This window comes from Mobula hypostoma, chromosome 14 (genome assembly GCF_963921235.1).
Source record: "Mobula hypostoma chromosome 14, sMobHyp1.1, whole genome shotgun sequence".
Lineage (NCBI taxonomy): Eukaryota > Metazoa > Chordata > Chondrichthyes > Myliobatiformes > Myliobatidae > Mobula > Mobula hypostoma.
Genome location: NC_086110.1, coordinates 51605501 through 51617926, shown reverse-complemented (window position 1 = coordinate 51617926; position 12426 = coordinate 51605501). Strand labels below are relative to the sequence as shown.

The 12426-nt window shown below is 41.8% G+C and overlaps 1 protein-coding gene across 2 annotated transcripts in view; it reads right to left on the bottom strand.

Moving 5' to 3' along the window:
• Nucleotides 1–12426, bottom strand: part of gan (gigaxonin) — a 134819-nt gene that overhangs the window by 107792 nt on the left and 14601 nt on the right. For both annotated transcript variants that reach the window (XM_063067129.1, XM_063067130.1), the window contains exon 2: nt 9702–9816. In XM_063067129.1, coding sequence (XP_062923199.1) covers nt 9702–9816 — 115 coding nt within the window. The remainder of the gene's footprint in view (nt 1–9701; nt 9817–12426) is intronic.

Here is a 12426-nt window from a genome sequence, read left to right as displayed (position 1 = left end):
AATTGACTATAGTAAAAATACACCTGTATCTGGAAGGTCCAACTGCTGGTAGGTCACTATAGAATAAAGACAAAAAGAACACTCCAAGCAACTCTGTGAAAAGGTAATTGCAAGTCAGGAGATAGATGCATGAAAATTCCCAAGTCACTGAATATCCCTCGGAGTACAGTTAAGTCAATCATGAAGAAATGGAAAGACTGGCACAGCTGTAAACCGCCTAGAGCAGGCCATTCTCAAAAACTGAGTGAGAGGGAAAGAAGGGGACTAGTGAGGGAGGCATAACCACTCTGGAGGAGTTACAAGCTTTAGTGGCTGAGATGGGAGACATTGTGCATACAACAACTGCTGCCCGGATGCTTCAACAGTTGTAGTTTTACGGGAGAATGTTAAAGAGAAAGCCACTGTTGGGGGTTGGGGTTGGGGTTGGGGTTGGGGTTGGGGTTGGGGTTGGGGACCGCACATGAAATCTTGGCTAGAGTTTGCCAGAAGGCATGTGGGAGACTCTGAAGTTAACTGGAAGAAGGTTCTATGGTCTGATGAAACCAAAATTGAGCTTTTTGGCTATCAGACCAAACACTATGTTTAGCTTAATGCTGCGGGGATGCTTCACTGCAGCAGGCCCTAGTAGGATTGCAAAAGTAGAGGGTAAAATTAATGTAGAAAAATACAGGGAAATCCTGGAGGAAAACCTGCCCCAATCTGCAAGAGAACTGAGTGAGAAGGTTTGTTTTCCAGCAAGACAATGACCCCAAACATAAAGCCAAAGCTACACAAGAATGGTTTAAAAACAACAAAGCTAATGTCCTGGAGTGCCTAAGTCTGAGTCCAGACCTCAATCAAATTGAGAATTTAAAGCTGGACTTGAGAAGGGCTGTTCACTCATGATCCCTATGCAATCTGACAGAGCTTGAGCAGTTCTGAAAAGAAGAATGGGGAAAAATTGCAGTATCCAAAAATTGCAAAGCTGACAAAGACCTAGCCATACTGATCCATCTTTGGCTGTCATTGCTGCCAAAGATGGATCTACTAAATGCTGACTTGAAGGGGGTGAGTAATTATGTAATCAATTATTTTCTATCTAATAATTTATACATTCAGACCAATTTGCAAAAATTTGTTTCCACTTTGACACGACTGAGTCTTTTCTATTAACCAGTATCAAAAAAATCTAAACTAAATCCATTGTGATTCAATGTTTTGGAACAATAAAACATGAAAACTTCCGGGGTGGGCGGGGGGGGGGGTATGTATACTGTATTTAATAGTCTTGTAACATTATAATCACATAGATCTCAAAAGCATGATAAAGGTTAACATATATAGGGAAGAACAAAGCCTTCAAAGTACTTTTGAAGAAGGCAGAATTTTTAAAAATAGTGTTTTTGGACAGGGAAGAAGCATAGGGGTAGAATTGTGAAATGCATGAGTTTTTTTCCTGGGTGTTCCAGTTTCCTTCCACAGTCCTAAGACGTACTGGGTAGGTTAAATGGTCATAGTAATTTTCTCCAGTGATTACGTTAGAGTTAATCAGGGTTCTGGGGTTGCTGGGGTGGCAGAGCTCGAAGGGTCAAAAGGATCTACTCCACACTGTATTGCTAAATAAATGAATAAAATGCTGGAAAATTTCAACAGGTCAGGCAACAAAGTTAATGTTTCAGGTCAAAGATCCATTATTAGAACCGAAAATGTGTTTTGACAAAGGGTCTTCAATAGATTAACTCTATCTTGATGAGGGTTCAGAATTCATGAGGCTCCAGAATTTTTTTTTGTTTTAATATTAGAACCCCCTTTGAAAGAATGGATTGAATTCAAATTGCACTTGTGACAGAAGCAGAGATGTTGTGTAGATGAAGATAATTCATTTTGATGGAAGTGATCATGGGTTCAACCAGGAATTAAAACCACTTAGTTACAATCTATTTTAATTAGCTTCTTTTTATTGAATTTCTACATTAGAACAAAAAAAACCAACATATATGAGATTTATACAGTGCAAAACCAATGTGTCTGATGTACAATTGATAACAGTAAAGAAAAAGCACCCAAAATAAAATCATATAAAGTTAGTTTCCACCCCACCCTCCCACCACGCACTCCAAGCCAACCATGATGACGTAAAGAAAAGTTAATCAAGCTTTTGTCGCCACAGAGCTGTGAATATAAAAAAAAGTGTATTGCCTACTACCTAAACTATAATATTTCACATTATTAAAAAAAAACACCATAAAAGTTAACCAGAAAAGAAAGCTAGATTTAAGGGACTAAATCAAAGAAAAAGGAAGATAAATCTTTAATCTAAAGAGGAGTTATGAAAATAATCAAGAAAAGGTCCCCACACCTTATGGAACTTTATGTCCAAATTAAGAAGTGAATAATGAATCTTTTCAAGATCTAAGCAGGGAATAATGTCTCTAAGCCATTGAGCATGAGTGGGTGGGGCAACATCTCTCCACCCAAGAACTAAACATCGAGCCAAAAGAGAGGCAAAAGACTGTGACGGGGTCCTGAATTACTCCTAGAAAACTGTGCTCGATTACTCCAATGAACTGTGCTTTTGAAAAGAGAGAGAGAGTGTGAGTTATTTAACACGGACATGTTGTTTTGAAAAGAGAGAGAGAAAGGAAGAAAGAAAGAGAGAGAGACAAAGACTAACTTTTGGACTGTCACTTTAAGGCACTGGGAGTAACTTCTGGATTTCTACTGAGTTGGAGAGACCGGGCAGCTCGTAAGTCGGTATGGTGACTGAGGGCGGCATTATTTGATGGACAATCGATGTTATGGACTGCTCACAGGTTGTTTATACTTCCCAAGGACATGACTTGCTTGTGCATTTTTTACACAAAGGAAGGAGAAATTATTTGAATGACAGTTGGTACTCAGTACGGTGAGATAAATAGGAGGTCAGATGATATAGACCTCAGGCACATGTTTTGGACACTGAATGAGCTTTGTTGTGCCCACAGGAAAACTGGGTTTTTGGAGGATCGATCAGGCAAATCGATCAGTGGCTCTTGCAGTGAGAAAAGGGATTGACTGGTGGGGAGTTGTCTGGTTGCCTGGTCACCCTTGCCTGGTTTGATAGCTCCACCACAGAAAAAGGGTCCCCTTTGTTGTGGTCACAGTCAGTGACTTCTAAAGAATTTCAGAGGATAATGGGAAGATCGATGGCGTCAGCTCATCTGAAGATTCAAATCTCTCTCTCTCTCTCCATCACTACTCAACTCAATACCACGAACTGAACTGAACTCTACTCATCATCGCAAGACTATCTATTTACCCCTAGTTTTGAAGAAGCTTGGTTTTCATATTTCCACACTTACTGATTTACTTATAATCATTGCTAACCTGTTTGATTTATCTACATTTATATTACTGTACTGCATAGTTACTAATAAATATTATTAGTTAATAGCAACACTGGACTCCAAAGTGTTTTCCATCTCTGCTGGATCTTTAACCCATCACGGGGTACATGACAAGACAATGTTCGCCGTTTAGTCAGACTCAAACACATGTCAACTTCAGCCAAAATGCCAAAAAGAGCAATCAAAGGGTTAAGTTCTAAATAGCAATTAAGGATATGAGATAAAGTTAAAAAGACATCTCTCCAAACTGGGACAAGCCCAATACGTGTAGGAGGCTTCTCTTATCCCCTATACACTTGTCACAAAAGGGACTAATATCAGAATAGAACCACGATAATTGGCTTTAGACATATGAGCCCTATGTACAACCTTGAACTGCAAAAAGCAGTGGCGAGCACATAGAGGTTGAGTTAACTGACTTTAAGAATTGAATCCCAAACCTCGTCGGACAGAGAAATATTTAAATCATGCTCCCAGGCAGTTCTAATTTTATCAAAGCCATAGAAGATATTAGACTTTTACCCAATAGGTTTATACAAAGAAACAAGTCCGCAACGTTTTTTTCCGGGCATCTCAGGAAAATTTGATATTTTCCAAATTTGGAAAATTTGGCTTTTCTAAATACAAGAGTAATTTTTAAACTTTATCCAGTTCACTTGCTGCTTCTCTGTTTAAGTACTTGTTATGCACTACTCCAAAATTTCTTGTAGAAACAGACAAGATTCTCACCAGAAGCACTATGCATTTTGTTACGAGAATACACATAAAATTAAGATGTTTGCTGGCCTGGGCTAGCATCGGTGGCATCAGCAGTTGGTCTGCCACCTGCCCTCAGGGGAAGGAGAGATAAGGAACAATGGAGCAGCGTCTGGAGATGTGTAATGAAGGGATGTGGGAGGAAGAGCTGTCTGGAGTGGCTCCCCCCTTTGAGCCCTGAACTGTTTGAAGTGATGGACAGGCGATACCCCAGCAGGGGGATAAAAAGGGACAGGTTCGCTAAGACAGACACACACGCCACCCGAGGTAACGAGACCCTGGAAGCGGTGCGCTTCTCATGAGTGGGTGGAAAGGTACGATCAGCGGGAACCCGGTGTGTGTCCGCCCTTGCCTGGGTGCCGGGTTCACTGCAGAGGATCGACCGCATCTGGAGGAGGGGTCACAGTCGGTGACCTCAGGTGACATCCCCAAGGACCTGCCCAAAAGCTGTTTGTGAGCCATCCCGCTGGTCTGTGAGTGAAGCTGTGCTGAATGATCAGTTGTTCCTATTCTGTCTCTCTCCCCCCACCTTGTCCATCGCCATGGCAACGATTACTGCGAACTGAACTACAAACTGGACTGAACTTTGAGTCATTTTGAAATTGGTCATTTAACCCCTAGACAACGATAGAGCTTGATTGGTGCTGTTATCTTAATTCTGTGCACATGTGTGGTTATCATTGTTGAATTGTTGCATTTATTATCCTTTCGATTACTGTGTTGCTTGTCTCTTTAATAAAACTTTCTTAGTTCTAGTACTCCAGACTCCAACTGAGTGATCCATTTCTGCTGGTTTGGCAACCCAGTTACGGGGTACGTAACATAAGTGGGGTTCTCGTCCGCGATTTTGAACGCTAAATTTGGGACGGAGTAAATTGATTGGGTTAAAATTCCCGAAAGAAAGAAAAGACAAACAGCAGAAATGGAGGTTGAGGAATTTATAAAGGCGCCGACCTTGGAGGCATTAGAGGATGCCAGGAAATCGGAATTGATAGCTGTGGCCAAACGGGTGAATCTTGCCAAGGTGAAGTCGACAATGAGGAGAGAGGAGATACACAGAGCTATTGTAGAGCACTATGTATCTAAAGGTGTGTTTCCCCAAGGTGAGCTGGGGGAGGTGTCTATTGAAAAACCTGCTGGAGACGCGGTACAGGTACAGCTTGAAAAACTGAGACTCGAGCACGAGTTCCGGGTACGGCAGTTAGAACACGAAGAGAAGCAGTTAGAAAGGCAGGAGAGAGAGTTAGAAAGGCGGGAGAAAGAGAGAGAGTTAGAAAGGCGGGAGAAAGAGAGAGAGTTAGAAAGGCGGGAGAAAGAGAGAGAGTTAGAAAGGCGGGAGAAAGAGAGAGAGTTAGAAAGGCGAGAGAGAGAGAAAGACAGTTGGAGAGAGAGGAGAAACAGAGGGAAAGGGAATTTGAGCTGGAGAAGTTAAAGATAAGGGCCGAGCAGGGGCTCGTGCCGAACCAAGGTGGAGGGTTCCGGGCGACCCAGGAGGTTAGGCTGGTTCCCCCATTTGACGATACCGATGTGGATCGGTACTTTCTCCACTTCGAAAAAGTAGCTATAAGTCAGGACTGGCCGAGGGATAAGTGGGTTGTTTTACTTCAAAGTGTACTAAAAGGGAAAGCCCAACAAGCTTACTCCGCTTTATCCGCGGAAGATGCCCAGAAGTATGAGGTGGTGAAGGAGGCCATCCTCAGGATTTATGAGTTGGTCCCGGAGGCATACCGGCAGAGGTTCCGGAATGCGAGGAAGCGGTGGGACCGCACGTATTTGGAGTTTGCTCGTGAGATGCAAACATATTGTGAGCGTTGGTGCGCCTCGAAAGGGGTAGAGGGGGATTATGATAGACTGCTGCAACTGGTTCTGATTGAGCAGTTTAAAGGTTGTGTCCCTGAGGGTATGAGACCCTACCTCGATGAGAAAGAGGCAGCCACGTTAGCCGCAACCGCTAAGTTAGCGGATGAGTATGCGTTGACGCATAAAATGAAGGTTGCCCCGAGTAAAGGCTACCAGAAGGGTAGTCAGGACGGCGGGGAGAGTCCACCGGAAAAGTCAGAAAGTAAGCCGGGGACTAGTGAAAAGGATAAGGTAGACCGGGAGCAGTCTGGTAGGAAGTCTCCTGGGGTCGTCTGTTATAATTGTGGGAAAGTCGGACACTTTGCGTCCAGGTGCTTTGCCCCAAGGAAGGAGACGGGGAAAGGAAAAGCGGAAATTTTGAATGGCTGTATTGAGCTGTTAAGCGAACCGCTAGGGAAGGACAGGTCTGAAAAAGTCCAGGAAGGGCGCGAGAGGTTTATCTCGGCCGGACTGGTGTCAGTGAAAAAGAGGTTAAAACCAGTTCCAGTGCGGATCTGGAGAGACACGGGAGCGTGTCAGTCACTAATACTGAAGAGTGTATTAGAGTTTAGCTCAGAGACCCAGACTGGGGAGGTAGAGGTCAAAGGTGTTGGGGAAGGGACAGAGTCAGTCCCTTTGCACCAGATACATTTACAGAGCAACCTGGTCTCTGGACTAGTCACGATCGGGGTGAGGTCCGAATTACCGATGAAAGACGTGGAAGTCTTGCTCGGTAATGACATCGCCGGAGGAATCGTGTTCCCAGTCGTGAGATTGACGGGTCAGCCTGCCAGCATGGAGGCCCCGCCCGCGATGGTGAATTTGGCTGAAACATTTCTGCCAACCTTGTATGAGACAGGGTGTAGTGAGATAAGAGGTAGTGAGGGAGCTGGGACGGACGTAGCAGTAGCCAGGAAAGAATTTGTGCAGACGCAGGAGCGAGACGAGGGGCTGATGGTTTTTGCCGAGACCGCTCTCTCTGACACAGCCTTGACAAAGGAACTAGTAGGCTATTGTGCGGATGAGGAAGTGCTACGGAAGAAAGGGAAATCAAGTACAGCATCCGCAGATGAGGAGTGGGGGGTGGTGCAAAAGAGTTATGGGGATGAGGTTTTTAACATGGCCCACGAGGTACCCCCCGGTGGACATTTTGCGGTGCTGGAGGAAACAGTTGGTGGAATCATGAAAGAGATTTACCGGCTGCCCAGGGGGAAGAATGTTATTGATCATGACCGACGCGAACTGAGACGGTCACCGGCTTTTGATATGCTAACAAACCTAGTCGGTGTTAGCGTGGAAATCAATGAAGCTAGGGGCCCCTTGATAAGAGGAAAAAACCATTTTGAAAAGATTAGGATGGGATCGGTCAGATGGGAGAAGGCTATTGTTTTGGCCAGGTCTACTGATAAGGTCTCTCCCTTAATCCCCGAAGGAGTAATTAAACGACTCGCACCCATGTGTTTGATTGTCCCGAGGAAATGCAAAGAACTGGGACGTTGGGTTATGTCGGTTACAATAGGGCGGCCAAGCAAACAACACCCATATTTTTCGAGTAATTCAGTGACTAAAGGGCTGATGAACACAGAGGTGTGTATTGGCAATTTAATACGGCTGTCTGAAGCCAGCGTGATAGTGAGCCTTGGAAAAAATGAATTCGGCCACACGAATGTCACTTACCTGGGAATTGTGGTGACACAGGGGCAGCTGGCAGTGATGCAAGCTACAGTGCAGGCTATCGCTGACCTCCCAACCCCGACAGACAAGAGGGCCCTCAGAAGGCTTTTGGAGATGGTGGGGTACTGCAGGAAGTTTTGCAATAACTCTGCGGTCAATACCCGTCCCCCTCCTACTAAGCCCTTGCGAGGGAAAATTGAGTCGGAATGGGACGACCCTTGTTGTTGTGGTCCGGGACAAAACCAAATGAGAGGTTACATTGGTCGCAATTCATCAGTGTTTTTGGCCACTATGAAGTTTGCTGAGTTGGAGCCTGGTCTAAGGGATTATTAATAACACGTGTAAAAGGAACAGAAAATGTGATCGCTGACTGTCTGTCAAGGTGTTGACAGCTTCAAATTCTCTGTATTAGCTAAATAACTGTTAAAGATGTATATTGTGTATGTATCAGATAATGTAGTCATGTTTGTAATTTTTACCTCCCGGTAAAAATCCTTAAAGGGGGGAAGTGTTACGAGAATACACATAAAATTAAGATGTTTGCTGGCCTGGGCTAGCATCGGTGGCATCAGCAGTTGGTCTGCCACCTGCCCTCAGGGGAAGGAGAGATAAGGAACAATGGAGCAGCGTCTGGAGATGTGTAATGAAGGGATGTGGGAGGAAGAGCTGTCTGGAGCGGCTCCCCCCTTTGAGCCCTGAACTGTTTGAAGTGATGGACAGGCGATACCCCAGCAGGGGGATAAAAAGGGACAGGTTCGCTAAGACAGACACACACGCCACCCGAGGTAACGAGACCCTGGAAGCGGTGCGCTTCTCATGAGTGGGTGGAAAGGTACGATCAGCGGGAACCCGGTGTGTGTCCGCCCTTGCCTGGGTGCCGGGTTCACTGCAGAGGATCGACCGCATCTGGAGGAGGGGTCACAGTCGGTGACCTCAGGTGACATCCCCAAGGACCTGCCCAAAAGCTGTTTGTGAGCCATCCCGCTGGTCTGTGAGTGAAGCTGTGCTGAATGATCAGTTGTTCCTATTCTGTCTCTCTCCCCCCACCTTGTCCATCGCCATGGCAACGATTACTGCGAACTGAACTACAAACTGGACTGAACTTTGAGTCATTTTGAAATTGGTCATTTAACCCCTAGACAACGATAGAGCTTGATTGGTGCTGTTATCTTAATTCTGTGCACATGTGTGGTTATCATTGTTGAATTGTTGCATTTATTATCCTTTCGATTACTGTGTTGCTTGTCTCTTTAATAAAACTTTCTTAGTTCTAGTACTCCAGACTCCAACTGAGTGATCCATTTCTGCTGGTTTGGCAACCCAGTTACGGGGTACGTAACAATTTTCAATCCACCTTTCCCAATTTATAGTTGTATCACTGGTTAAACAAATTTTATTTGCTGTTGGGTCCCTTTCTCTTGCCCCAATACCAGCATTAAATTTATCTTTCATTATACCTCGTTATTTTGCTATACAATTTCACTTTAAATCAGCCAATTTATATCCAAACTAATATTAAATCATTAACAACATAAGGAAATAGCAGAGTAAAATAAAACACTAAGACAAGAGAATGCAGATGTTGTAATCCAGAGCAAAAACAAACAAACAACTGGAGAAACCTAGTAGGCCAAACAACAAAGGGTGTAGTGTCAAGAACTGAAATGCTAACTATCCCTTGGCATCACAAATGCTGTTTGACCCATTAAACTCCACCAGCAAAATAAAATCTCACCAATCAAAACAGCATTGTTTTATTAAATGTAAAAATACTTCTGAATATCAATGAAGCATGGTTGAACCATTTTGAAATCAAATCAGCAAGGCCTTTTTTTAAAAAGGAGGTCGCAGAATAATGAAGCCAAATTGCCACTTGTGTAAAGGGAGGAAAAATCCAGCCCATTCAAGGTTTTAAAGGTACGTTTAATGTCAGAAATGTATACATTATACATCCTAAAATTCTTTTAAGAAATTAGTAGCATCTTCACTTAACGAAAGCAAACATTTGACTACAATAAAGAGGTTACATAAAATGAACACAATATAGAACAAGGTAAGGTACTGTACCTGTCCACTAAACATATAATCCAGTAATTCCCGCATAACAGCAACAGAAATCCCATCCAGGACAATTTTATACACTGAACCATCATCAGTTGGTGATGTATAATTCAATTTTGTTCTGAAATATAAGCATCAGATAACAATAAGCACCTAAAATAACCAGGCATGCCAGGAGAGTAAATATGCTTTTATCATCAACATTGAAATTGAACTAAGTATGTTTGAAATTAAAGTACTAATATCAAGATTTCTCCTCTTTACTATGGTGACTTCCTTTTTGGTTCAATTTAGTGCAGCATTTTTTTTGAGAAATGTCCAATATTGAGAGAGTACGGCATGAAATATTGTTCAATAATCATGGAAACCATACATAGATTCCAACGGATAAAATGCAGCATCAATGCCATGCAGCAAGTTTTTTTTAAGTCAAATCTAAAGATAAATACTGGTCAAAATTCTTTTTTCTTTATTGTCAAAGTGGTCAAAACAGCTGACATGGAATATAACATTATTAACACTGTGCCTTCCAGAGCTATGAAGATAATAATAAATTAGTTTGTATTATTTAACTTAAAATAATTTCTCAAGATAAACAGTAATCCATGAAGGATAATACCATAATAAGAGCCAAACTTGCTCATCTATTGTGCCATTTTTTTCTGAGTCAGCTCTCGATTATTAAAGGCATTCAGTGAAAAATTTAAAATATCACTGCTGCTAAGTGTGAGAAATAAATTCTGTGCATAAAATGATACTTTATCATCTTGTTTAGAATTATGCCATTTACCACAATATCATTATTTGGTCCAGATTTCTTCCCACAAGTATTTACACTTAGTACTAAATGCTCAAACCTCTATTGTAATTCATTTCAGATATTCAACTGCATGTTCTTGATTGAATTTGAAAGGGTAAGCTCTCGGTGTCAGTTGGTATGCTGATGATAAATTAATGCTCTTGAATGCTAATGAAACAAAACAACTTCTCTGCAAGAATCATAACATCAAAAAATAACAAGGTCTAGCACAAATTTCAGAATAAAATTGGCAGTGGACATTGGAATAAGTGATTTGCTTGATCTCCTGGCCACACATCCTTTTTGAATGTAATGCAATAAAGAAAGTGCTTTTCTCTTTAACAGGAGGATTATTCACAGTTGCTTTATTGAATTCAATTACGTTCCAAGACAATGGCTAAGAGACAATATACCAGATTCTAACATTAAAAGTTTAAAAATTCTTATCTGTGTTTGATGTTTTCAATTCAATGCCAAAATCATTCCAGTAAGGTGATCATAAGTCCTACCTGATTAAATTGAATTAACATTAATTCGGAATAGAGTGAACAAATGATTCTGCAGGTACTGGAAACCTTGATCAACACATACAAAAGGAACTCAGCAAGTCATGCTGCATCACTGGATGGGAATAAACAGTTGAAGTTTCGGGCTAAGACCCATCATCAGGACTGAAAAGGAATGGGGCAGAAACCACATTGTAATGGTGTGGGGATGAGTACTAAAAATATGGAATTTAAGACATTCAGCAAAAAAAAAGTTGCAAAAATAGACAACACATGCCCACTGATACAAATTATTATTTTTTTCCCCAAAGTAGAAATTTTTCTTGGAGGAGATGTAAATGAACTGTACCTATGTTCCATTAATATCTCTGAAAATTGCTCAAGTTCTCTGAACAAAAAGGCTACAATATTACTTTTTCTTTTCCATGATCCAAAACTGTCCCTTTTCTGCATTTCCCCAAATGAGCACCAGAAGATAATTGACAAGACAAATGGAATTGGGGAGGAAGAGAGATTTTAAAAACTTAGCTGTTACAATCTGCAATGCATTTGTAAGAGTATGGAGGAAGCAGATTTAGAATCAGAAACAGGCCTTATGGCCCATCTAGTCCAGGGTTGAACTATTTAAACTGCCTACTCCCGACAACCTGCACCAGGTCCGTACTCCTCCATATCCCTATCATCCACGTACCCATCCAAACTTCTCTTGAACGTTGAAATTGAGCTTCCATGCAGCATTTATGCTGGCAGCTCATTCCACACTCTCACAACTCTGAGCGACGATATTTCCCCTTATAGCCACCTTAAACTTTTCATCTTTCACCCTTAACCCATGACCTCTGGTTGCAGTCCCACCCAACCACAGTGGAAAAAGTCTGCTTGCATTTACCCATTCTATACTCACTTTGTATACCTTTAGAGCACCTCCCTAAAGAGAACTGGGTGTATTTGGCCGCCACAGGAAAGAGTCCAATTGCCTTTTTAAAAGCGACAACACTATCATGTTGTTTTTTTCTGCTCTATATGAATCTAAGCGAGCAACTTATTTTACAGTAATACTGTACTACCAAACAAATAAATAATGTCTACAAAATATCTATTATTTGGTAAATGTGAAAAATGTCAATGCTGAATATGGAAATATAGAATTAGAAACAATTGAACTAATGGAAAGGGCATAATGAACTAATGGTCAGGTTGAGATTGCATTGTAAAAGTTAGTAAGATCAAAACTACAAAATATTCAAGACTGTATTTCTATCAGATAGTCACAGATAACAATTCAATTTGTGGAAAAATCTGTAACCACAATACCAGTTTTGATTAGCATAAGAGTACTTATATTCTACATTAAAATAGGCTCACTACTCCTCCATTTCTGATCAATTAAGATTAAAAGCACAGAAAACATGGACCTTCACCCTGG